Source organism: Seriola lalandi, unplaced genomic scaffold (genome assembly GCF_002814215.2).
Source record: "Seriola lalandi dorsalis isolate HSWRI2012SDOR001 ecotype SW California unplaced genomic scaffold, Sedor1 jcf7180002054427, whole genome shotgun sequence".
Taxonomy (NCBI): Eukaryota; Metazoa; Chordata; class Actinopteri; order Carangiformes; family Carangidae; genus Seriola; species Seriola lalandi.
The window spans coordinates 431,249-459,201 of record NW_019524980.1 but is presented as its reverse complement, the minus strand read 5'-3'; the positions used below and the strand labels follow the sequence as shown (position 1 = coordinate 459,201).

At 38.6% G+C, this 27,953-nt stretch overlaps 1 protein-coding gene across 5 annotated transcripts; it reads right to left on the bottom strand.

Moving 5' to 3' along the window:
- Nucleotides 1-100: 100 nt before the first annotated feature.
- clip1a (CAP-GLY domain containing linker protein 1a) lies at nucleotides 101-27,400 on the bottom strand. Of its 5 annotated transcripts, none has more exons than XM_023410673.2 (27): nucleotides 27,276-27,400; nucleotides 22,921-23,217; nucleotides 21,081-21,643; nucleotides 20,266-20,390; nucleotides 19,898-20,114; nucleotides 19,589-19,786; nucleotides 19,359-19,450; nucleotides 18,989-19,049; nucleotides 16,118-16,222; nucleotides 13,801-14,709; nucleotides 13,472-13,588; nucleotides 13,170-13,227; nucleotides 12,972-13,055; nucleotides 12,717-12,873; nucleotides 12,296-12,461; nucleotides 11,878-12,093; nucleotides 7,788-10,241; nucleotides 6,706-6,843; nucleotides 5,943-6,049; nucleotides 5,640-5,760; nucleotides 5,472-5,524; nucleotides 5,269-5,289; nucleotides 4,605-4,722; nucleotides 3,529-3,679; nucleotides 3,331-3,383; nucleotides 1,935-2,062; nucleotides 101-1,169 (listed from the first exon to the last, which is right to left on the bottom strand). In XM_023410673.2, the coding sequence occupies exons 2-27, from the start codon at nucleotides 23,009-23,011 to the stop codon at nucleotides 941-943; spliced, it is 6,732 nt and encodes a 2,243-aa protein (XP_023266441.1). In that variant the 5' UTR covers nucleotides 23,012-23,217; nucleotides 27,276-27,400; the 3' UTR covers nucleotides 101-940. The 5 variants fall into 5 exon arrangements, with proteins under 5 accessions (XP_023266441.1, XP_087031362.1, XP_087031363.1 ...); XM_087175236.1 differs by lacking the exon at nucleotides 27,276-27,400 and adding an exon at nucleotides 26,693-26,827; XM_087175237.1 differs by lacking the exon at nucleotides 5,269-5,289.
- Nucleotides 27,401-27,953: the final 553 nt, after the last annotated feature.

The window sequence follows — 27,953 nt, the reverse complement described above, 5'->3', positions numbered from 1 at the left end:
GTGTATTGAGATCATTGTTCCTGACAGGACTTGGCAACAGGGTACAAGTATAATGCACAGACACTGTGCATAGTGATTTCAGTTGAACAATTAAGAGATGTTTGATTTTTAATTTATACATAAATTTAATTTATTTTTATACAGATATTCAAAACATTTTTAAAGAAATGCCTAAGTTTTATATTGTTCCATACAGAAATGATCTTTTAATTGTGAAGAAACTTTTTGGGAAGGGCACTTCACTGGAACTGAGGGCTTTCAGTTTAACTGCTTCTTTCTTACCAATTGTCCAGCAGTCCCTTAATGAAGACCATAAAAAAGTTCCTATTAAAGCCAAAAAACAGCACTGGGTTTCACTGCTTCACTCCAGGCAAGAGCGAGCAAATCCCCACCCCTTCACAAAATTACACACATACTATCAAACCTTTAAAGAGTACATAGTATTTCCAGGCATAAAAAAATAAACTATAGCTCACCAATTTCTGCGCAAATTGACAATTGTTTTTCAATCAAGTAATTTACAGTTTCAAATAAAGACCTTTTATGATACTATATTATCTTTGTAACCCCCGACAAGCTGTGCAATGTTAGGATATTGATAAATTAAATGATCTGAAGAAGTACATCACTTCTCCCACAATAATATGTCCACCTACAGTATCCCCTCACTCAAACAAACCAAGGATATTTATCCTTTCTCCTCCAAAGTCATTTACAATTACAAATACAAACTGTTAACTGCTGAATATTAATTTTCTGGATGAGATTCTGAGGAATCTGTTCTCCTTTAAGAGCGCTTAAGGGCTGGTGTGGACAATAAAGACGCTTGGCAAAAACAAGCACACAAAATGCACACACACAAACTAAAACCCCAAAAGCACTGCTTTATCTCACATGATGTGCAAATATAATGATTGTGCGGACGAGGGTTAAAAAGGCTTTAAAAGGTCTGGTCATCGTTACAGGATTCGGTCCAGTGGCCAAAGACCTCACAGATGTCACAGTAGGGCCGTTCTTCGCCCTTATTGCCATGGTAGGTAGTGTGTGGAGGTGAGTCGGGCATCTGCATTTGTGTGGGACAGTCCTCTGTGTCATGGAGGTCAAAGCAGTCGCAGATGTCACAGAACAGCCTTGGGGGAGGCTTCTTCTTGGCGGGTTCCTGTCCATGGCTGCAGAGAAAAGAAAGCATCTCTATGTGTAACTGGATGTCCAGTGATGTAAAAAGTTGAGTTGTACTGCCACACAGCTGCCGTTATTTTAATAGAAGTGTGCGACAGTCTGATATGAGTGGTACGGTATATTTTTAGTAATCAACAAAAGATGTATAACTATAAGATGTATAACTAGCTATCAAAATGCATGTAATAAATAAATTAGGATATATACCTTGAGTGTGTTGAAAGTATGCATGCAACAAGTAAGCAAGACATTGACACTGAATGTGCCTAAAGTGAGTTGTGTAGTCAATAGAGACAGGTGTTAAGTGCGCAAACAACATAAATCAGATCATACTGTAAGAAAAGACCTACACATACAAAGAAACATCCAATGGGAACTGAGGGCCATCAGTGTGTAAAAATAATGCATTAGGACCAATGACAAATTAGAATAGTTGGGCTGATTTAGCAACTTCAAGAAAAGAACCTGGTGATAATGGTAGAAAAATTCCCTAATAAAGAAAAGAAGGGGATGCCCTGAGGAGTTTGGTGGAGACTCCTCAGGGCTTATAAGGAGATGTTTGTTGGAATCTGGTTCAGTGCCTGTGTTCATGAACCAGCGTCTGTTTGCTGTATCTTACCTAAGGATCAGTAAATCTTAGAATTATCTACTCTTCTCTGAACAAAAGCAATATTGCTATTGAACTTAAGTGTTGCGGAAGACCCAACGATCTACTGGCCTTGTCTGAAGAGTTCTGCCATGATAATGGGACTTACCTATCATAGTTATCCAGCTCACTTGGATTATTCCCATTTAGAGCAGCAGCTGCCATTTTCTCAAGTTTGTCCTTGAGTTCCTCATTCTTCCTCTGGAGGTCAACGATGACGGAATTCAGAAACTCAATCTGTACAGGAAATACAAAACAGTAGTATCAATGTTGCTGTTGGCGCTGATAATCTATTGTCCATGAACTACTTTTCTTACACAAAATTTATGTTCAATATTGATATAGGGGTCTCCCTGTAAAGTGTATTAACTGTATTATGTGCCAAGGCTTTACTTCAATTCTATCACAAGGACTGTAGATAACAGTAACTACACTTTGCTATATCACCCAAGTAATTAAATTAGTCTTGAGTACGATACTGTGAGTCGTCAGCCAAAGAAAAATTTAAGCTTGGAATGAGTCACTAGGAGATTTCTGTAAAATACCCACTTATGATGAGTGAGTCTCACTGAGTAAAAGTGATCCTTGCAGATCTGATATTTGCTAAGCATCTATGATAACTGAAATTTTCCCTGGGAATTACAGGTATTGAGAAATCAAGCTTGATTTTTCTTTGGAAGACGTAGTTTTGTAGTATTGACACCAACTATAATGTGATCCACTGGACAAAACATAAGAGCCACAGTGACAGTGACAGACAAACATGCACAAGTGAAGCTGATGAAAAACATTAACAAACCGCTGCCTGATGGTGGTGTAGCATTGCCAACATCAGAGACAGGGCAGAGGAAAGGAGTTGGCATTTAAGAAAGAGAAGGAGAGGGAGAAGAAAAAAAAAAAGATTCAAATTAGGACCCACCTACTGCCAGACAACACACTCAAGTCATCACTGACACAGATAACACAGTATAACATTTTATAGTAAACAGAGGCTGGAAATGAGACGCAAGTGATGGTTGTAAGACTGATGACACGCCGTTAGCTCGCCACTTTGGGTGAAAAGTTCCACTACAACAGTGATAAAGATTCATTTGTCATATCAAGTATCCCCTGCAAGAGCTGAGATGATGCCAGAAGTTCAATATGCTCTCAATGAAATTTCAAATCTATTTAGACCCATTTCACCTCTGTGAAACATTATACTGTAACAGCTACATGAGTCAACAGTGAACTGTAAAATTCAGTTTACTGCTACACGAGAAGTAGTATTGTTAGTAAATGTAAGCAGCACAGTCATTTCACAAACAGCATTCAGAAAGATTGTTTCCATACGACTGCCCCAAATATGATGAAAATATAAATGACACTGGGTTATTGTCAAAACAAAAAATTGGGCAGGGTAGGAAAGTATCTTTACATTAAGTGTATGAATGGCAAAAAGCCCCACCCCCACCTATCCAGGCCTATGATTGGTATTATCCAGGAAAAGCAAACAGGATACACACCTGACTCTCTGCAGTCTCTTTATCCTCCCTTAGTTGGTCCAAAACTGCATCACCTGGAAACAACATCAAGAACAAGAATACGTGGAAAACAGGAGTGGACTCATTAATCACCTTTTCTTTTTGAGGTCATCTCACAGAGAACTGATCCCAGTGCTACCAGAAATATAAGCTGTAGGTATGATTTAAGCCCAGTATTACCTGAGGACTTGTTGATGGTTTCAGGCCCTGCAGCCAGGTCCTTCTCTAGTCTCCTGACACGCTCCTGTAGAGTAGCCTTGTCCTGTTCCAAGGTCTGAATTGTACCCTGGAGTGTCTTAACTGAGGCACTTTCCCCACGCAGTGCAGCCAGCTAAGAAGAAAACAACCCATGCTATTCAATGGTGGAAAATAGTTATGTTTCTTGGACAAAATATTACTCGTTACTCTAAAAGCATATTGTTATGATATCAACAGAAATACATCACCAAATGACAATTTATTGCAAACAATTGTCAAATTGAATTTGTGCTTGTATTAGCACAAATTCAATTTGACGATTACATCTAAAAAAGATAAGCAACAGAGCTTTCGTTCTCACAATCTTCTTTCAGGTTAAGCAGGCTGTAGATTGTTTTATGAGCACACGCAAAATGAAAGCAGGACATGATTATTTGACCTAGAAATTACATCCTGTTGGCCTCTGCAATGTGGGAAATGTATTTTCAAGGTCTACAGTCACTCTAAAGTCTTATTTACCAACTATGAAAAGAAAATGACAAAAGCTACATATAGGCTTTAACAGGCAATCCTGTTAAAAAAAAAAAAAAAGGCTGTGACCAAACATTCTCGTGTCTTCCTTTAGTCCAAGTGAATGTTTCTGCCAGATGTAATGAATTTTCTCAAGGTGGTCTTGAGATGTCACATTTAAGAGGCCAAAAATATCATTTGTGAGGTCACAGTGACCTTGACCTTTCACCACCAAAATCTAATCACTTCATCCTTGAGTCAATATTAATGTTTGTACCAAATTCCGCCGAGGCATTACAAAGATAAGTGAGGAGATTTTGATGTGAGGGTGCCAAAAAAAAACAAAAAAAACAACAACAAAACAGAAAAAACAAAAACAAAACAAAAACATAAATACATTAATAAAGAAGACAAAGTTTGTGCTTCAAAATCTTTTCTGTGTAACTCTTGACTTGCTTAAATTAATTTTGTGCATGCTCAACAGTTTTGTCAACAATTTGCCGTACCAGCTGACAACAAGAGAGTAACATTATGCATTAAATTCTCACCTCGCTCCCCAGCTTTTCCACCTGCTGGTCCTTTTCTGAGATTAAGGCACTGTTTTTATGGATGGACTGTTGGAGGGCGGCCTTCTCCTTGTCCAACTGTCCTTTCAAGGTGCTCTCACTATGAAATACACAATATCAACTAAATCTCAGAGATACAATATTTCTGGGCAGAAAAGAACTGGCCCCATTTTTTTCACAATGTTTGTCACCAGACCTATTAATCTGGAGCTCAAATTACTGGGCCATTATTATAAATACAGGAAACTCTACTGTAAAACTACTGTAAGTGCCATATAGAAAATGAGCCCCCAAAAAAGCTTTTTTTTTTTTTCCTATTTCAGTTTTTGGTCAAATTTTTTGGTACACTTGCTTAAATGGTAAGATGGAATATGGCATATGAAAAGATATTACAAATATTTTTTCATACAGTCATTGTATTTGACTAGGAAATAAAGTAAGAGATTCAAAGCACAGTGGCAAAAAAAACACCATTAAGTGAAAACATGTGAAACTGGAATGGGGCTGTGGGTACAATTACTTTTTGTATGATGACTTAGGATGTGTCATGCTAATGTTCCTATTTGTCTGCCTACACACATGTGGTTTATACAAAGGTACCATTACATGCTCACTGATGTCATATAATATTAAGAGTGTGAAGTACCTGAAGGCATTATTTGGCAGGCTTTAAAGGAAAAGAACAGCATGACATATCAATCGCTAAATCACAAATGCAATGCATATTATCAAATGTCACACAGATTAAACTATTTGTGCTTATTTTGACAACAGGCTTTAAAAATACCTCACATAATACTGGTGAAAATGAAACTACCCAAATTATAAAATGATCGTGTAGAGTCTTACCTTTGCTTCAACTCTTCCAACTGCTTTTTGAGTTTTGAGTACTCATCTTCAAGCTAAGGAAAAAAAAATGTTCAAATTCAATCAGCAGATCAACAGCTGAAATACAAAATGATCTGATACCCAAGATTTATGTAAGATTTTTTAAAATAAAGATGTTAAGTGTTGCACCTTCACAAGATCACTCTGGTCTTTGCGATTGTTATCAAGATCCTGACTCAGCTTGCTGTTTTCATCTTGGAGTATCTGTAGGGACTGCGACTTCACAGAAACTGCTTCTTTAAGCTCCTCACTGACAGATAAAAATGTTAGAATCATCTAAAAAATTCATACAACTCATGTAGACCATACATTGGCTTGTAGAAACCCTGTCACACGTCTCTCGATTTACTGTAAGTCAATAATTCCATCAAAGTATTCAAATTTAAATCAGACAGATTTCTGCTGAGTCAACAGAAAAGTTGGTATACTCACATTTCCTTGCACAGACTCTTGGTCCTCTGAGTTTCTGTGCAAAGCTGATCTTTGGATACATTCAGATCTTCTTGGTACTTGGAATTCTCTTTCTTCAATGTTTTTAGCTAAAACAATAATGACAAACATATTTAGAACTATAGGACATACAAACCAAATATTTCACTTAACTCTATTCCTCTTAGGCCCTGTTCAGACCTGGCATTAACAACCATCTCGGGTGATATGATCATAAGTGGACAGCTGTGAGTACAAATCTGAACGCACCCAAGGTGAATTGAAGACGAATTTGAGATCCATCACTCAGACCACATTCAGAGGTTGTCTGGGCGTTATGTGGCCACATTCTTTTAGCAGTGTGGAAGCAAATGCGTCTTGGGTCACATTGAAGGATTGCCTCCTCAACTGACATACTCTGCCAGTTTAATTAGTCCCACCACAGTTTTATAATGAACTAAAAATATTTTACTATTTCAAATGGCTAAAACTTTATCTTACAGCTGTGCGCAGTGCTTTTGATTAGCTCATACATGTTCACTTGCATATAAAACGGGGAAGTGAGATTGGTTCATGTGGAGACACATCTTAATGCCAGGTGTGAACTGACATACTGAGAGCTGTCCACTTGTGATCGGATCACTGAAGACGCATGTTAATGCTAGGTCTGAACAGGACCTTACATATACAGTATTGCTTGATAAGAGGAGCCAGTTCACTACTAGAGGCTTATATGAGCAATTTCCCTGCAATAGCCATCTCTTACCTGGGTCTCTATCTCTAGCTTGGAGCTCCGGAGGTCTTCCAACAAAGATTGGGCTTCGTTCTTCTCCTGAATCAAACTAGCTTTCTCTTCTGTCAGCTGTTTGAGAGCATCAGCAGTTTTTCCAGAGGCTTCTATAGCCTAAACAGTGCGCGAGCAGGAAATTCAGTAAGAACAACACTTCAAATTGATGACCCAAGGACCCCGGAATAAGGAAATTGCAAATACAATTTGAATTCAACCATAAATAAATTAACTGCATGCTTAATAATTCAGCTATCTTGATAACTGATTTAGAATCAGTTATCCAAATATTACTTTATTGGAATTTGTCACAACCAATCCCAAACAGAAGGTTGACAATTAACAACATAAATATCCCACTGGGGAAAATAATTAGTATATATTCTAAAATACAATATTACAACCTGTGGCCTCAGAACGGATCCTGACAACCTACAACCAACAACTTAACTGTAAAGAGTCAGTGAAAAAAAAGTTAGTCTCTGTAGGACTCTCTCAAATCCTATATAAAATTGTAGCAAATCCTTAACGCCTGAAAGATGCCGTACAACAACATATTTAATTATTTCTGTACATACTATTTGTTTTTCTAGAGATTTTGACCAAGAACTTAAAATTGGACTGAATGACATTGTAAAGCTTGGAGCTATAATTTCTATAAAGAAAAACTAATGAAAACTTATTTCACAGCAATATGCTGAGAAATACCCACATCTACCATTTTGTGCATTAACATTATGATGTATTAACATCAACAATGCATCAAATACAATCAAATGAAATATGAAACATCATCAGAGGGTGAGTGTGATCACCTTAATCCTACATAATCATGTACCCTAGAAAAATTTCACCTCATGTTAGATCACGTTATAAGCCCACAGGCAAAGGCTGGGAACTAGGGGTATAAATAGCGGTTAGTAAATGGAAGATGAAAGTTAGACACGAAAATAAAAGAATAGAGGAAAGGGAGACAAACCAGCATTCATGCAGTGAGAAGGTGCATAGCCCCAGCCACTCTAAGTTGTGTGTGTCAGTGATTACTACTGTAGGAGGAATACCTCAAGCTGCTTAGAAATGGCATTTTTTAGTTGGGACTCGAGCTGCCTGACTTGCTGGGTGGCTTCATCCATCTCCACCTGCAGGGCATTCTTCCGAGCTGTTAGGTTTGAGATGCTGGAGGAATTCTCTTCTTTTACAACAGCACAAGCCGATACTTCTGCAACAGCATTCTTGTATTGCTTTTCTAAAAGTTCTTTGTCAGTTTCTAGGCCCTTGACATCAGCCTCTAGTTGTTTCTGGCTAGCCTGCAACTTTTCCAACTCTTCACAGAGCCTTGACCGTTCAGCAAGCCAATTTTCTTGGCTTTTGTGGAGATAAGAAACATCCTGCTCCAATTTACTTTGTCCAGCTAAAAGGTCATCTTTCTCTGTGGTCAAGAAGGTAATCTGTTTTCCCATCTCCTCAAGCTTAGATAATAGCTCTTTTTTATCTTCTGTCAACTGACTGGTTTCTTGCTCTTGCTTCTTCAGTTGTGTTTTCAAAGCATCCATATCTTCCATAAAAGACTTGTTTTGCTTATCAGCATTCTTAAGGTTAGAGGAAAACTCTTTATTTTCTTGTGTAACTCTGGATAATGTTTCCTGCAGCTCATCAATTTGCTTAGTAAGACCATCCTTGTCAGATATCCTTTTTTTCCGTTCATTGGATTCAACCTCTAGTTGAGTCTCAAGAAGTAGCTTTGCCTCCGACATTGATTCAGTCTGACTTTGTAACTTCTGGATCTCCAGAAGCAGCCCCTGGTTCTCTTTCTGGAAGGACTGCACTTTTTTGTCAGTCTCAGTCTGCAACGACTGCAGATGCTGACAGTCTTTTGTAAGGTTATCCACCTGTTGAACAAGTTCTAAATTAGCCTTCTCAAAATCCATTTTTAGTTTACTATGCTCTTGAACAAGTTCAGTTTTGCCCTTGACAAGAGTTTCAATATCAGAGTTATGTTTCTGCAGTTTATTTTGTAGGTCAGTCTTTTCTCGTTTCAAAGAGGTCACTTCTGCTTCAAGTTTGTCTTTTTGCCGTTTGTTTTCCTCTAGCATTGTTGTTAAATGAGACTTCTCTTGAATAAGGTCAGCATTAGCTCTGCAGTAACCTTCCAAATGGTCCTTAGTTGTTCGAATCTCACTAGCTAGCTTATCACGCTCAAGTGAAAGAACATTTTTCTCAGATATGGCTTTTGTGTGCTTCTCTTCTAACTCTCCTTTCTCCCCTGCCAAACGCTCATAATTCATATTCTGCTGCTCTAGTGATGAATCCAGGCTCATCTTTTCCTTTCGAATAGCATGTAGAACCATCTCAGTTTCAGAATTCTGAAGGCGAAATGCTTGCTTCTCTTGCTCAAAAGATGACAATACTTCTTTTAATTTTTCGTTGGACTGAAACAGTTGTTCTGTTGAGATTTGAAGCTTCTCCTTTAATTCTTCTACCTCTTTGAGGAGTTCTTCCTTCTCATTATAGACCTTTCTTTGGATCGCAAGTAAGTCTTCCTTCTCCTGCAGAAGATGAAGTCTCTCAGAATCAGTCACCTGACTGCTTGTCTTGAACTCTTCTAGCATCTTGGCCAGGCTCATTTTTGAGGCTTTAAGTTCTTCACATTCACGGACAGAGCTCTCCAAGTCTTTCTTTGTAACAGTGAGCTTATTCTGAAGCTCCTCCTTCACTGTCTCAAGGCTATTTTTATCCAAAACAAAGGCACTGATTTCACAATACATCTCCACCTTCTCTTTTGTCAATGTTTCTGTGAGTGCCTGCAGCTGGGTATTCTTCATTGTAAGATCTTCTTTTTCTAAGTTTAAAGATTTAAGTTTTTCCTGCAATTCAGCATTCTTAGCATCAAGAGATTTTTTGGCATTTCTAGCAGCATCTCTCTCTAAAATTAGATTGTCCTTCTCACATGTGAGCTTTGAGCTGCTTTCATTGAGGTTCTCTTCAAGGCGGTTCCTCTCTTTGCAGACATTTTCATAATCCTCAAGTAGTTGCTTCCCTTTAGCCTGAATTTGCTGGATGTCCTGCTGATGCTTTAGGAGCAAGTCATTCTTCTCTGCATATTGTTTTTGAAGCTCTTCGATTTGGACCTGGTGTTCACCTTCAGTATGCTTCAGGTTTGTGTTTTCAGTCTGCACCTCATGTAGAAGATCTTTTAGCTTCTCCAACTCAGTGTTCAATGAAATCCTTTCTTCGTTTGAGCGCTTGTTGTTGTTGAGCAATTCCTCTTGATTTTCTGAAAGCTCATCTCTGGTTATTAGCAGTTCTTTATTATGGACAGAAAGCTCCTGGTGACTAATCTCAAGGGCAGAGAACTTTGTCTGCACATCTGAAAGCTGTTTCTCCAGTTTGTCTCTCTCAGCCTTAACATCCTCACTTTCCTTACAAATGGTTTCCAGATCTAGACTCTGCTTTTCCAGTTTTCTGGACAATTGTTCAACGTCATGCTTGTAGGAGTCAAGCTCAGCAGAAAGACACTGGAAAAATAAAGATGAAAGGAAAAAAAGTAGGGGAATATATATATATGCAGGGAAAAGTAAGATGAATCAAAAAATAAACCAAGCAGATATGGACATAAGTGATATGGTTTTGGAAATGTTAAGCTGCAGAAGCATCAAAAATGGTAAAAGATCGCACCACAGCTTACACCACAATGAAGAGAAAAAAAAAAAAAAAAAGTGGAACATTTTCACTTCAACCCTTACTTACTTTAAATAAATATATTAAATACACTGATGCCAACAAATTTTACTGACATATAAACAAAGAGTGGCTGATAGCTGCCAGAGAGTATAATTATATCATTTATAGCATCTTATACAGCACTTACTTGAATTACTATGGGGATCCACACTACATACATATTCTCCATGTGTATTATTGTATTGAAAATGAAAAGAAAAATGCGTTTCGTGATGTACAAATTTCACTAACTTTTACTTACTGACTGTCACTTGTACTATCTTTTTCTTAGGAAGTGAAAATGTTCTACTTAAATGCAATATCAGGCTAATAAACGATGCTAGCAGGGGTTCATAACAAAAGCGGTTATCAGCTATTGTAATTTGAAAGAACATTTCAATCAGTAGCTAAACATATAGTATGCCAATTGTAACTAGTGACTGAGCTTGAACTGAACTTGAATCCTTCCTAGTGCATAACTATCTATTGAGCAGCCCGAACAAAATTTATTTTACTGTGATCTGTTTGTAAGGCTTTTCCAATAACCATAAATTGTCTTAAAATACATTAAAGACATAATTTCATAAAGGTGAACCCCTGCAAGCATATAGCACTCCAATATAGAGCTAAGATGAATATGAAAAAGGAGGTTATTGTCCTAAATGTCAGGAGGGAACTTATCACAAATAATCTGTATGATGGTAAGAGTGAAAATGTTGTTGATAATACACATTAATCACTGACGTTAAATGAAGGGAAAAATTGTTACACAGTTACAAATAGTCTCCCATAACTTTGTTGTAACATTCTCTTTTAGAGTTTAAACTGGTGTTAACTTCTGTGCTGTGTTTAAAGGGGCTATATGTAAGTTTTCTTGGCATATGTAAGCTTCAGCCATCATAATGTTTACAACACAAGAAGTTATAATACGCCCCCAGAGCAGCATTACTTCTTCAGGGGAGACTGGACGTCACAATGACTTGCTATCGGAAAGTCATGAGACAGGCTGGCTGGACTGGAGCTATCTGGTGAGCATGCTAACTTCAGTATAAGAAAAGCAGTGATAGAAATAGAAGCAAAACAAGAGTTAACATTGGTGTTGCTTTTCACTGCTCCATACAGCCCTTGGTGAGTAAAGGAAGTATGATGCTGAATTCATCACAATGTTTCTTCTAGACTGGAAAGCAAAGAGCTATTAATGCCATTGTTGGCTGTGCAGTAATGGCAAAAACTTACATATAGGTCCTTTAAAAAACAAATTTTCATCTACAAATAGGAACAGTGATATTTTTCCTGATGACTTGATCAACCATTAACCCATTAGTAAAAATATATAATAAATAAAGCATAATTTTTACATTACACTTTGCAGAGAACTGAAATCACATTGATTCAACTAATATGTCTGTGCCTATGTGGGTTTGTCTTTACCTGAGCCTGTTCCTTGTATGACTGTAGCTCAGACACCGACTTCTCCAGCTCCTGGGTTTTGTCCTTGGAGGAGGAGAGTTCCTGGTTTAACTTGTCAACCTGACTCTGCAGCACCTCAAGTTCCTTCACATGAAGCTCTGAGGCCTGACACAAGGATTTCTCTTGAGAGGCCTTCAGCTCTTCAACCAGGCTCTCACCTTGTTTAACAGCGTTCTCCTAGAAAGGTTGGTGAAATGTGACAGGCAATAACTAATCACATTACAGCATTTCTTTACTTGTTTTAAAGCATCCAGTTACTTAAGTAGACACTTAAGTGGGAGATTTTAAATCAAGTATTTCAAATCTTAAGGTCTATAAAACTAAATCTTAAATTATCTGACATACAATTCTCATTTTGTGAGGGCCCTAGAATACTAACCAAGGTAGCAATCTTTTCCTGAAGGCTTCTTATTTGAGACTGATGTGCATCTCTGGTCTCTTTCAGCTCCTGCTCTTTGCGGGACTGTTCCTGCTGGAGTTGTTCATTAAAGTGTGCCACCTTCTCCTTCTCCTCTGCAACTTGACTCTGTAACTCCTCAAGCCTCCTGAGTGATGACAAAAAAAGAGTCAGAGAACAAAAAAAACAAAACGTGATCTGAAGTTCACAAATTAGATGAAAAATAAATTGACTTAAATAAATCCTAAAGCAGGGAATAAAACAAAAGCAAGAGATTTGCATATTGATTATAACATGTCAATGCAAAGTAAGTATCCACTTCTAACATGACTGATATAATTAGTTTCAAGTGCAGTAATAAAGTAATATAAAAGCAGGGAATAATGAAATGGGGTAGGCCTACCTTTCTTTCTGTATGAGGTCTTCATTCATTTTGGTCAGCTGTACTGAACTATCACCAGATGCCTTCATCATGTCTGAAATATCATTTTCGAGCTTGTTTTTATCCTTTGAAAACTGATCAAGCTTTTCATCTGCAGTCTTCAGCTTCCTCTCAAGCCCTGATTGAAAACAACATGAGTTTGCTTGTACGATCTACAGGTTTTAAAAATATACTACAGCAATAACAAACAAAAGAATGCAGTTTGAATAATCTCACCAGCAAGTTGACTTCTTAGAGATTCTGATTCTGTGGTCAGGGATGTGCACTTCTCTTCCTTCTTGCTGAGCTTCACAAGTGTTTCTGCAAAATGTTACATTTTAGATTCTAGAAGCTGTTGTAAACTGAAAAAGGCAAAATGCAGCAGATGACGGGAAAAGGTGGAAGGAACAAAGAACAACTGTTTAAATTATTTACCTTGCATAGTTTTTGCTGATTTTGTCTGTTCCTCTGTGCTTTCAGCCAACTTTTGTTTCTGTGGGGAAAAATCATTTTACATTATACAATATTTTTGTATGATTTTTCAGCATTAGAGAAATTTACAAGTCAAAATTTGAGGAGTGTTATTTTCATGGTTTATACAGGGGTACTTTAGAAACAGTGACACAATTACATACTTTGTTCATCAGAGAACACTTTACATTAAAAAGCCCAGTGATTTAATTCCTAAAACAAAACAGACACTTTATCCACATCCAATATTATGCCATAAGCCTCACCAAGCCTCCAAGTTCCTGTTCCAGGGTGTCCTTCTCCTGCTTTACAGTGGTCAGGGTCTGCTGTAAAGAAAGGACTTCCTTCTTTTGGCCCTCCAACTGAGAGCTCAATTCACTAACCTATAGCACGTCAAGTAAAAAAAAAAAATTCAGTAACAGCAAAGAAATCTGCACATTAAAACTGAACATTAATAAAGCAATGACCAACAATCATTGTCTGAAAATGCCATACTTGACAGAAGTAGTAAGGACACCACTTTGCTAAAGCATGGCAAATACATATAGAAATACACATACCATTGAAATGGGAAAGGAGGTGAATAAAAACCCACCTTAGCGCCCTGATGGTTTCCTTGGTTCTGAACATCCTCTAACTGACTCTTCAAGGTCACAACCTCCTGGTTACTTTGTGCTACTTGGCTGCGCAGAGCAACCATCTCTGCCATCTGCTCTTTGGTTTCTCTGTCCTTGTCTTGGGTCTGTTGTGCCAACATTGCTTCTTTCTCCTCAAGCTCCTTTACCCTAAGTTCAGCAGTATGAAGCTTTCCAAGAACATCTTCCATCTCCACAAGGTGCTGTTCCTCTGCTTTTTCAACGCTGGACCTCAGCGACTCCTCCAGTCGCTCCTTTTCTTCAGTCAAAGACAAGAGTTGTGCCTTCAGGGCCTGCATCTCCCGAGTCCAAGCTGTGGTGTCAGCATCATGTTTGGCTCCAGCCTCCTCTAGAGCCAACTTGTGCTCTACCTTCAGTCTCTCTAGTGCACTTTTGGTCTCTACAAGCTCTTCTGTCTGGGCACCACCACCTTTGCTGAAGGACACCTTTAGCTCTTCCATTGCTTGCTGGTGAGAGGCAATGGCAGATTCCAACTTAGAACGCCACAGTTCAGTAATGTCAGCTTTCTCCTTCTCAGCTTGACTTAAACGCATCTGCAACTGCTCGTTGTCACCAGAGATCCTCACAGATGTAGCCTGAAGCTGGGCAACTGCCTCACTGTGAGTCTTTTCTTTAGCTTCTAGCTTCTCCTTGTATTTTGCCAGCTCTTCTTGCTGCTTAGCTTCTTGGGAAGTCAACTGATCCCTAAGAGAATTTATCTCTTCCAGAAGAGGAGAAAGAGTAGCGTCAGAGTCCGCTGAGCCTTCCTGGGTCCCAAGACGCAGCTGCAGGTCAGCTACCTCTCTTGTACGCATTGTAAGGTCCTTTTCAAGCTCCATTATACGGGATCTTTCCGACACAGTAGCAACCTTTAAAAGCAGAAATCTTGCATTTAAAAATGTGTCAGAATCTAACATACTGGACCAGTGTGAACTAACAAAAGCTTATTAAGAGGCTTATATCATACTTAACTATTATTAAACAAATGAAAAACGAATTAGTAAACTGAAATAATACATAAAGCTCTTGGTAACAGTGACACTATGCTTACTGCGAGGTAAGCTGTTCAACTTGCTTGGGTATAAAACCACTGATCCCAAAATACAAGGTGTTATACTGACCTCTTGTGGCTATAAAGGGTACAAAGAATGGAAGTGAACACTGAAAGCATGAATGGAGCTACAGCATTGTGCAAGACATTTTCCACCATCCATTTAATTAAAAGGCTTCATCACTGAATTAATGCTATTTTTGAAGAGAATTATGTACTAAGAAAAATCTATAAAAACGAGTCTTAGGGAGAATTGGCATGTCCTATTATTTTTATATTAATCCACCTATATACCAAATCTATGTTTTTTCAATGTTCTCAAACATGCATCTCTTTTAGCTGCTTCAACATAATATTTAACAGCTTGGTTGAGTTTTCCTCAAAAATCAACATTTTCTTAATGAAATCATTTGCAAAAAGGATCCTATAGAAACTATGGTCCTCATCCTCATGACACTACAAGACACATATTTTTACTGATTCTTCTCATAACTATAATACACTAGGGGAACACAACGATGCATAGTCTGGGAGGTGGAGCAGGTTTTAGACTAGGATAATGCAGGGACACCAAATAAGCAGGACAAATGGATGCTGGGAAGGACTGGGGAAGTAGAACATAGGATAACCAAGCTAATCAATAATAACTGATTAGCTGGGGACAAGGGGGAAGTTTGTCTGTCTGGTTAAGCAGTGATACCAGTAAAGCAAAAGTGAGTTCAGTTTTGAGTAACTTATTGGAAAATAGTACAAAAGAGCGGTCACTCGAGACAGCTGAAAGATGCATGTGGTTATTTGTTTGACAGTTATAATAGAAATTTATATTTTTCAATGTAAAATAATTTTGAATCAATCAATTTAAATGTAAGGGAAGTTAATATTTCAAAAATGGTTACAGAATTCATGCTCAGCTAATTCCACAAACTGTGATGCAGAATTTGCAACTAGAACTTTAAGCAGAATGTGATTTGAGCATTTAAACAAACCTCATACATATAGTAGTTTATTATTTGATTTAATTTGTTTGCTGTCAAAGCAGGAGTACTGTTTTTCTCATGTGAAGCTGGAAAAATGCATTTGAGGTGTTCAATCGCCACAAACCCATACAAAGCAAAGCTCCAGTTACTGCTTGGCACCTCTCTGTACCCCTTGCAAATGTTTTGGCCACTATCCCCGGCCCAGGCCCTCTTTTCCAACGCAGCACGCTGCAGAGCAGAATTCATTACCCTAGTGTCTTCTAACTCTCTTTGGAGTTTCTCAGCTTTGGTCTTTTCAAAGAGCAGGCTCTGTTCAAGCTCCTTAATGTGGGCATGCTCCAGTCTGGTCTGCGTCTGTTAGTAAACAAGGGGGAGAGGAAGAGAACACACCAGTGCCACCATCACATGCCAGCCCAACACAGACAGAGAGGGAAGGAGACAGGATAGAGGGGTTTGGACAGTGATTATGGAGATGGTGTGTGTGTGTGTGTGTGTGTGTGTGTGTGTGTGTGTGTGTGTGTGTGTGTGTGTGTGTGTGTTTGAGTATTTAGGAGGTTCGGTAAAGGATATTGGGTGGAGGTGAGCAGTGGTGGATGAGTGAAAATGGGATGATATCCAATGCAGAACTTTCAGGCTGTGCCATTAAGAGCTGAACATAAGGAATTTTGTGAAAGAATGATGGAAAGTACAAGACAGGCAGCAAAAGAAGGGGGGCATGTGTTATGGATGTTCAGGGTGAGTATGTTGATGGAGGCAATTTAGAAGTAACCATGCAAAATAGACACCTGGTGAACAAAGCACGTTGATTGTTATTATACACAGAAACTTTTATAATGTGTCAAGCCAGCAAGTAGATAGCATAAAAATGACTTCACCATGTCATTGAGAGAAAGCAGTGATGGTTGTTTTCTAAACCCTACACTTAATTCTGTAATATGAGGTTAATGCATTATATCATACAGAAGATATCTAATGCTGTAGAACTGTCATATTAAACTGACAATAGAAAGTCAATACAAAGACAATTTCTTTTGTATTTTTTGTATTTTCAGCTACACCCCCATTATTTACTGCACTGATCCAAATATCTTGTTTATTTCACTCATCTTATTTAGGACTTTGGTCTAGATTTCGTACAAAACCCTACAGCATTATCAGCCTCCACACTGCTTTCTCTCTTTCGTGATAAGGCCATTGCCCACACTGTATAATGTAAGTACTGTATAAGAAACCACCAGCTATCAGACCACCATGTGCAGGATTTGTGACGAGCTTAAAAGAAATCAATCAGTAACAAGCATGTGGGGCTCAAGAAACAAAGGATTCCCTTTTGACTTCTTGGTATTGTGTGTTATGAGTAAGGGTTTAATGGCAACTTAATGAAGCATTTCCTGCTTCTAGTCATACATGTTACCAAGTGTATGTTAACTTAAGGTTTCTTTTTGAAAGGGGAATAGCACCTTTTTAAATGTTATGTGTGTTATGTGACATTCGGTCTTCTGTCTGACAAAGTTAACTATCATGTCTAACTAACTATTTGAAATACTACACTCAAAAAGGTAATGAATGAAGCAAGGAAAGGTGTGACTATAGAAGTATAACAATTACATTTTGGGGCTCACTGTACATTTCATTTCATTCTGATTGTAAAAACTTAGACACTGTATGTAGCCACTTTTCATTTTCTGTGTAGTTATAAAATATAATTTAGCTTGAGAAAATGTATCTTTATATAAAATTTACATTTGAATTCTTAAGCTGAGTGTTATTCCCCTTTTGTTGTTGTGGGTAGACTGAATTCAAGTCTGTGACTGGGCAGTGGAATGACAAGGGAGCATCTCCAGTGGTTCCATGCTGAGCACTGGACCAACATGAAAGACGAGGACGAGAAAAGGAAGAAGAAGCAATAACATCACATCACTGAACAGGGAGGCACTGAGGGTTATAGCACAACATTAGTACACCTTCAACCTGAAGTCAACACAGCATTTCTGAGTTTGGCCTGTTTGAAGTATTTTTTGTTGGTGTTTTTCAAGCTGCATGCAAGTTTTTAATATATCCACAGCTGTGAGTAAATAATAAAGTGTTAGTATAAATGTTTAAAAAAGAAGATAAAGGGGTATTCTAACCCTGTAGCCCTCATTTTAAACATCTATTTTGAGTTCGGATGCCTTCGGGGTAATTGAGATGGTTCCTTGTGTAGCACTGTGGAATAAATAACAAATCCTTTGATCAGATATGAACAGAGATACCACCGGGCCCCAGTAGTCTGCATATCCTAACTTGGGATGAGAACATGACTCACTTGAGAAAAGGAAAATGAGTAATCGGAGGCTACTGTGTTGAATTACTGTAAAATATTATGTGAAGGAAAAAGCAAAATGCAGGTCCCTTCGTAACACTAGGACAATAAACTCTTTTATCTCTTCATAACAGGCAAACATTAATAACATTTTCTAGTGATAAGTTCCCTAAATATATAATTTATCACACCACATTAAGTCTCCCCCTAGGCTCGTACTACAACATTAATATGCCTGTTAACTAGACAGGTTTACTGACCACATGAAGCCTCATTATCCTTTAAGCACATCATCTAATGCTAGATGAAGCCAGTTTCAAACTGCCCATGCAAAAACGCGTAGACATGTGATAAGTTTCTACTGCTAACACAAACAAGAGATAATGCAAATGCTGTATCTGGACTTGACTATAGCTCTGTGACAAGGGATACCAGTTAATTTTATGCAATCTTAGAAATGCATTGGACCTGCACCCAAGAAGAGAGACGAATGTAAACAAATTAATTAAATTACTTTCTTGACATGGATAAAGAACAAGGTTTATGTGAAATGGAATCCTGAGATGGAAACAGGATGCAGGGTGACTTGAGTGCCTGTTGCTTTTGACTTAATATTGAAAATTTACATTTTAAATCAGTGGGACAAAAATGTCAAGTTAAACATCCGTGACACTTTTTTTCATTTAAAAAAAATAGCAATGTCTGATTTAATATTTTTGCAGTGATCAATGTTTTTTCTTTTTTTTTTTTTTTTTTAAAAACACAAATCTAACAAAATGTGTAAGTTGCAATGGTGTTGATCTGTGTTGTGCATTTACCTCCAAGTCTCCTTTGGTAATGCAAGCTTCCTCTACACGGAACTGAAGGTCCTCCACCTTCCTATTTAACAGAAAAAAGCAATCTTACTCAAGCTTGTTAATTGGGGAACAGCCTTATTTTAATGATTAAGAGAAAGATAAAGCCTACGCAGGCAACCCTCTTTCCTCACGACTTTAGAAGACTAATATTATACCAGCATTATGATCTTAACTCTCATTTTCTCTAAACAAACTAAAAAAAGACCTTGAAATATATAGGGTAAGTATAGATACTGATATGTCAGCATCATTATGGGGTCATAATAGATGGTTACAAACTGTCATGGTTGACTGTGTGCCTCTGACTTGTCATACCTCTGGGAATCCTTACCTACGTTCCTCCTCCAGCTGATTCAGCAGTTCCACTTTGTCTTTGTCTGCAGCTTCGACCAAGGCACGTAACTGATCCATCTTAGCTTCCATCTTCAACAAAAAGATCAGACATTGAACAAAAAAAAATTAGCATAAATTACAAGGCAATAAAGAGATTCTCTAATTCTAACAGTAATCTAGGATCAACAGCAGGGTAATCCAAACTAATCAACCACTGGGTGATCTGACCTGCTCCTGATCATCCCTGAGCAGACTAATTTCTTGCTCCATCTCTCCAACATGGCTAGTGGCCTTGGCAACCTCAGCTTTCTCCATGTCCCTCTCAGCCATTAACTGCTCAATATGCTGCTGCTTCTCCTTCAGTGCCTCCTGCAGGGCTGTAGTGCCTGAGATCTTTCGATTATACCGTGATGATGTCTCGGTTAGCTATGGAGAGAACAGAAGAGAAGCTTGGTCAGACTGGTAAGTAAGCAAAGCATAAAAGAATTGTATGAGTACATCTTTACATTTTTGTTACTGAGTGTGTCCATGTCTCACCAGGCCTGTGCGGCTGGGCTTGGCACTGACAGAGGATGCCACAGAGCTCATGGTACTGATGGAAGAGGCACTAGGGCTTCTCTTCAGCCCCGATGGTGTGGCCACTACTTTCCGAACTGTTGTTTTTGCTTTGGCTGGCGTGGTGGAAGGGAAGCCAATGCGTGTGACTTTATGCACTGGAGCAAATAAGCCATATTTGGGCTGGCACTGAAAATATCTGGGGACAGATAATTGAATACAATCATGATAATGGAAGTTATAGTATACATATCCACATATGCATGTGGATGACAAGTATAAAACCTTTTATTATTAATTAATTATTATTATATATTATTAATTATTTACAAACCCAGTGGCTTATGTACCTTGTGCCTGCCACTGCCCCGTCATTCTTTCCTAAAGGCTCATCCAATTCCACACCACACCACTCGCCTTTGGCAAAATCTGTTTCTCCAAGGAAACGTACGACTCCTGCCTTTGTACCACCAACCTGACAGGAAAATACAAAACATTAGCCATTATTTAATCCCCTCAACAGATAAGGGAGGCCTAAAGACTAATCAGCTTTGCCTGGTAATAAACCCCTGAGATAATTCCATCAAAGCAACAGGAACAAACGTGTGCCAGCTTTGAAAATAATGTGGCAAACTATCAACATGTGAAACTTTCTTTTTTCTTATAATTATTTAAAAAACACACAGCTGTAAGGTTTACATGATATTAAATTAGTGGTAGCACATTTCCTCTGTATCCCAATAGGCATGAGTGACACCTCCTCTTTAAATAATGTGTTACACAGCGTCCTGGCTGAGGAAAGGGAGAAAAAAGGGAATCTGTAATGAGGAAGGAAGGTGCTCATCAAGATATAATCAGACCTACAGGACTGCACACAGATGGTGACTGCACTCAACAGTGTTAGTAAAAGTACTCCCACTGACTCAGAGGTGGAAGTTTGGTGACATGAAGAGTAAGATACCATGTATCATGTGTTCATTTCTCTGAGATTGCTACACTGAAGAAAAGGAGGGTTCTGTGAGTCATGCGACTCTAAACAAGCATTGTTGCTAATGCCAGTTCTGCTAAAGAACAAAAAAGGAGTGTTAGACTTCAGTCACTTAGCTTAAATATCGACAGAAGGACAAGTTATCTTTTTTGTTTTAAATAATGTAACAAGCTTTACCAATACACGGTCACCCATCTTCAGTTCCCTTTCCCCTTTCTTGACTGATCCGGTCTCTGAGAGGTTGGAGATAGATTCGCTGTTGGTGCGTGCAAGGTTGGAAGATGGTGTAGCTGGTGTAGTTGGTGTAGTGGTGGAGGCCTTCTTGCCTGCTGTGGTAGTTGAGGGTACAGTTGATTTTGTGGCAGGTGTATGCGAGGCTACGCTACCAACTGAAGGAGTGGGTGATGCAGCTCGGGAGGGCGGTGCCGTCTGAGTTCCATTAGCCTCCCCCTCTGTGCGAGACAACTTGGATGGTCGTGTAAATATACCTCGCAGGGCTTCACACTGGAAGTAGCGCACCCCTGCCACTGACCCATCATTCTTCCCAATTGGCTCATCTAGAACAATCCCTGCCCACTGTCCTGGGGCAAACTGTGTCTCTCCCAAAAACTGAATGTAGCCTGGCTTATTCCCATTCACCCAGACCCGTTCCCCAATCTGGAAGCTCTCTTCAGAATTTTGGGCATCTCCTCCACTGGCACTTGCAGCTGATTTGTCGGCCCCAGCAACTTTTGCTCCTGCTGATATATAAGGGGTGAGAAAGAGAACAGTTCTTTCAAAATCCATCAGTGACTCGGACTGAATCATCATGCAATTCTGAAGTTCCGTCTTTCCTGTTAAATGTGTTTACTTACTAACTTTAAAAGAAAGTGTAAGTGAACCTTGAGTTTAGAATATCTTAGAACAGTTGTGTGCTTCCAAAGTAAAGAATCATCTCCATGTTCAATATTAAAGTCAGCATCACATCTATAGTGACAGTAATACTGCTGTGGTGAGAGAAATCTAGGCTAAATGTTTGAAAAGCTGGCTTTAACACTCGAACACAAATCATAAATTTTGGCAAGATAGTGGTGTAAAAGCTGTGATGCCTAGATCTCCTTGATGCCACCACCAATGCAAACACAAAACTGATTCACTGCTCTTTCCCACATTTTGTGATCAGTTGGAATATATCAAATCACATAGGTGCCCTTTTTGTCATTATGTTGCACAAGTATAAACAATTGTTTTAAGCAAGGGTCTGACATACCAACTGCCTATTCAATAGGCCTGGGCAATATCCAAAATTTAATAACTTGATACATTCCAGCCCTAACATTGTGATATCAGATATTGTATTTTAGTGTTTTATTTTATGTTTAAGGTATAAGTGATGATACCACTAAACGCATTTAATGATGATCTGACTTGGCAGCAGAGCAGATAGATAGATAGATAGATAGATAGATAGATAGATAGATAATATAATATCACAATATTTTATATAATCGAATATCGAATATCATTAAACTTTTACATCACTTATGATTTAATGCAATCAAAAAACTCTATTCAGCAAACACAAAGGAGGGCTTATTGTAGTGCATATCCACGGGGATGTGAGACAGAAGAGCTTGTTAATGGGTGTCTTATTTTCTACAGTTGTGTTATCAGTTCTATCCATCCCATGAAATGACCACCTTGTTTAGCTCTTCTGATGGAAGCTAGATGCCAAATTGGAGACTACTGCATGAACGTATACAAACTAGTCTGAGCTACAAGGTGTTACAAGCTGAGCTGTATCATAACATCATAACAAAGTGAGACCTGCCAACCAGTATGGAGAAAGTGCAGCACAATGTGTGATATAATGTCACAATCACAAGCCCTACTGAAATGGGACAAGAAATGAAATCAAGTTGGTGCCAGCACCACAGGTATCAACCAACAACCCCTAGCTACGAAACATTCAATGGCAAACACTAAACTGTCACACTTTCACAACAAGATGAGAAGCTGGACACCAAGAGAATCTTACCTGTGCTGGGGTTGGTCTTGGGGGCTCCTGTCCCAGGTGGCCTAGCTATCTTGCTGGGCCCTTTGATCCCACTGGGCTTGGCTGTGCTCATGTTTCTTCCTGTGATCTGTTAGACCCACAAGGCTTGTGTCCGTCAGTGGGTACAGACTGACCCCAGACCATCAAAACAATTGGTTGCAACTATGTGTTGGCGAAGTTGTTCTCTTCGCACCAAAAAAAAAAAAAAAAAAGTTTTGAACAAAAATAAAAACCAGGAAAAGGGAGGAGGGAGAAAAAGTGGTGCTCACAAAAAGGACCCTGTTTAGAGAGGGGGAAAAAAGAAACATTACATGACTTTGTTTAAACTTACTCAAATATATTTTACCAGGCACTCAAGGTATCACTTATGGCTAATTAATCAGGAATCTAATTATTTACCCAAGTTAATTCATCATTAAGGTAGTAAATGTATGTTGTATTTGCTAACTTCTTTCAGCTCTGATTCTGTGGGTGCCACTGACAGCAATAATTTATTTTGAGTAAACTAATGAATAGCAAGTACAGATATGACTTTGAGACATGCTCATTGACTTTGTTTTTAGTGCTCTGTTAATGGACGCATTTTGTTTCTGTTATGACAACGAGCTCCTCAGCAAACACCACGTCACAGTAAGACCTAAAAATAACCTGTCAAAGGCCAGCCAATATGTAGTCTATTTTGCTGCCATCATGATCTTCTGAATAGCTCATCATCTGTGACCTTGACCACAATACACACAGTACCCAAAACACTTTGTTTCACTCAGTCTATCATTCTGGCACATGAAATCATGTAAATCTGGTTGGCAGCTTTTTCTAAAATGGGATTACCGTAGAAACACAACCACCACCAGCAGGAGATTACCATGTTGGTCAGATGTCCTCTCCACAGAAACTGATGAAACTACTATTTAAACATGTTCTCCCTGTTGTTAGGTGTTTTGCAATATGGCTGTGTGAAGGTGGCATCATGATAGGTTTTTATACAAGTATTGCCTTGATTAATTAAACCAAACAAGACCAAAACTACTGAGAAAATACTGCCAAGCATTTGGTTTCAAATCAGTCTGACAGATCTGTAGCCTCTCAGCCTCTTTCAGAAAAAGGCTGCATCATTCTATCATGATCTCTTCTCTGCAGAACAGTTTCACATCAGGTCAAGGACACCAAGTCTGATGCTTTGTTGTGTGATTACAGCCAAAGCAGTGAAAGATAACCACACAAGAAACCTAAAGCAAGGATGACTCAACAATTACTACATAGTTATAATAGTAACTGCACACATGTAGTTTCATGAGTGGCTAGACAGTGTACAGTATGTTTACAAACATGCTTCTGCCATGGTGTATTACAAAATGACATTTGGTAATAAGTTTGTGACTCACAAAGAAAGAAAATTAACAATTATTTGGAACAATTTTGGTTTTCAAAAATGTAGAATTTTCTTTGATTTATGAAATTGAAGGGATTCATGAACCCTTTACATTTCCTTTACTGTGAGATACACCTATAAAAAATTGTATCAGCAAACCCATGACAATATGTCAGAGTGCCTTCTTGCCTCCCCAACAAAGTCAAAGTTGTTTTGAGTCTACTTTAAGTCAGCTAAGATACCTGACCTCACGCAGGATAGAAATTGAATATAGAACGTATTCAACAGCAAAACACAAACATGCATTTCATTCCTGAAAGGGCCTAAGAGCTACAGCATGTAGGTTCACCAAAACAACCCAGTATAAAGACTCTCACACACCTCTTAAGATATTTCTCAGCAGAGAACGAAGGGTAGCCATCAGCACACATAACCTAGTTTGAATGCAGTGTTCTGGTTTTCCCCTACTGTGTCTTTGAATGATACTGAAGTGCCCTCAGGTCAAAAAGAGGCCAGACCAAGAAATCACTTAAATGGCTAGAGACTGCGTGGTGGAAATAAAAAGAAATGTAAAAATCATATGCAGTATTTCCCACATTGTTACAGCCAAAAGTTAAACAGCAAAATGATGTTAAATAAGAAAACCACCAAGCTTTAGTAGAACTGTCTTGAGAGCATTAGCAGAGGATGTTTCAGCTCTGATTGGTGAGCTGATGCAGTCAGCTGAAAATGATCCATTTAGTCTGGAGAATTTCCCACTGCAGTAATGTTAATCTTTTGCCACTCTCACTCTAATCTGTAGCCAGGAAGAAAGCCAAATGTCAATGTTTTGCATAGGTTTAAGGGAATTAATCTAATGATGATTTTCAAAGTGAAATACTTAACTAGACTAAACTTCAATCTTAAACTATCACCAAAATCCACCATTGTCTGTTTTCATTATTTCTGATTACATAGAAACAGTAAATGGCAGCCTGTAAAACAGAACTGAGATTTAGTCTACTTCTCAAATGACCAAATATACATCATACACTTCCATATTTGTAATGTCAGAAGTTTACATGCTTAGAGTCTGTCCAGGCAATGGATTAAAAAAAAACACAGGAAGGGAACGGTACTTACATCCCACATATTTTATTAGGCATATCTTTGCTGACTATGAGGACGCAAAACCATGTTTTTATACAGACATAAGATAAATTTGTAGTAACAATAAAAACTCTATCCATTTCTGCCTGGGTACACAAGCCAGTGGGCTTTGATTCCACCTTGTCTTTCATTAAGCTAATATTACCTATTGACTTCAAGAATACTGAACCAAGTACAAACATGTTTCCTTTTTAATGTTTTTAGAGAAGGTCAAGCTGTGACTGGGCTGTCTAAGTTTACAGCTCAAGCTATTGAGGCAGAACATTTTTCATGAGAGCTGTGAGATTGTTTTTAGGTGTAAACTATGTGTGAGTTCATTTTATCAAACAAAAAATAGGATGTATGTAAAAGTATGCCTTCAGAAGTATGTATTCACTGATGTCACCTATACACCTACAATCTTATTTTATCATCACAAGGCCAAAGCAAGTTGGTTCTTCCTTTTTGAGGAAACATCTGCTGGGAGGATTATGTAGTCCCCTGCTAGCAATGACAGAGGAAGGTGTAGAAAAATACTAACAGGACATAGGCAAAGAATGAGAGCGGGAAGCATTCTGCATCCTCAGTGTCTGTGCATACAGATTCACCTGTATTGACAACCTTCATTGTCATTAAACCTATAATCATTTTCGCTGTATATATACATAAAGCCCTACCCCGCACCAATTCTGGCTCTTACAATTGTACAAAGTGGTTTCCACTTGGGCTAAAATCAATAAAGCATGCGTGTAAAAACATTAAATTCCTGTTAAGTGACCAGTTCATAAGATCATATGACTTCCAAACAAATGTAAGCCTTTCTTTCACATATTCTTAAATTCCATATCATGAAGTTCAATGACTAGTAGAAATACAGAGATGTCTGACTTTCAAGTGGTATTGTGTTTGCAATTCCAAAGACTAAAGCCTGTCAAGCTTTAGTCATGTCAGTCCAAACAAGCTCAACTGCTTTTTGAGTCAAACAGAAAGGCTTGATCATAAAAAGCCTAAGACACACCTATATACAGCAAAACGATCTAATGCAGAGACTCCACACCTGCGTCATTGAAATATTACATGGTGTGCGCCTGGGCGGTAAAATAAGTTATCCTGAGGATTGGTCAACGAGTTGGCCTGTTAACATTACCCCGCTTTGCCACCTTTATCAGTAGCTAACGGATTGAGAGCTGTCGATGAGGTGGCACGTTTGGTAACAGTGGAGCCAGTGCAACAATACCATGTCAGCTAACTTACCTTATTAGCTAATTCTGCGTCTCTGGTGAGATGATACCCTGTTTATCACGAGTTGAAACGGCAACTACCTCCACATGTTCAAATATCTGAATAACATACTGACCGACCACCTTCGTAAGCTTAACGACTGAAGCAAATTCCTTAAGTCCAAAAGTCTCCGCAATGTCACCGAGGCTCCAGTAGGGCACACTGCTGCTACAAGTTGAGAGTCAGCATAACAAATTGTTTCAGATTAGATCACCTGTAAAGATAGCTTGCTGTATAATGTTGTTCTAATGAGCAACCAGCTGACTCTACTGTCACCTCTTCGTCTTAAATGAATCCCAGTATGTTATCACGATAAGAATAGACGTGATTAGTTGCTAAGTAACGTTAGCTGCGAGGCCCGAGCAATACCGCGAGCCGGTGGTCAGGACCAGGAGAAGGGCTGGTTAGCTAGCTAGCTGAACTAACACCTCAAGTAACGTCTTCACTACCTGAGCAACTTTCATCTTACGGTAGCGTTTAGTTTCGTGGTTTATCAACAGCAAAATGACAAGAAAGTTTACGGAAATACGTGACCTCGGCGTGAGCTAATACTGACCTGATATGTTTCTATACAGCCTTCGTCTTCTGGGGAAAAAAAATTACACAGCTAGCGAGCTAAATGGGGAACCGCGACGACTACTGCTCGGATCACACACGAGCAGGCACAGCCCAGTGTACTAGCTATGTGTCCAACGGCCGAGAGTAACGTCAACCAAAGATGATATGTTTAGTAAGATGGAGCACTCCCCACAAAAAACACTTCACTGTTGCAATGAAGAAATCAAAGGGAGTCAAATAAAGTTCGCTGCCAAAGAAAAGTTTTATACTGTGGAGTTATATCCTCACACATAAATTTTGCTTTCTGTAATTACGCATACACCCCATAAAAATGTCTTTTAGGATTGGAACAAGTTGGAACATGCTTGATTAATCGAGAATTCCCACACAATACTCAGAATTTGAATACAATTTCTGAATTTTTAATATAAAGACAGCATGTAAACATAGTTTAAAAATCTAAGCCAATTGATGCAAGGCAAATACCTTTATTTAAAAAGGCACAAATGAAGACATCATTTTCAATCATTTTGACATGACTTTGCAAGATGTTAAATATTCAGTCTCTTGATACTCTCAGAGGTTCGGCACACCCACACATATGTGCTTGTGTGCATGTATATTTGCATAAATATGTATGTAGGTGTGTTTGAGTATTCAGTATGCGCAAGTCATC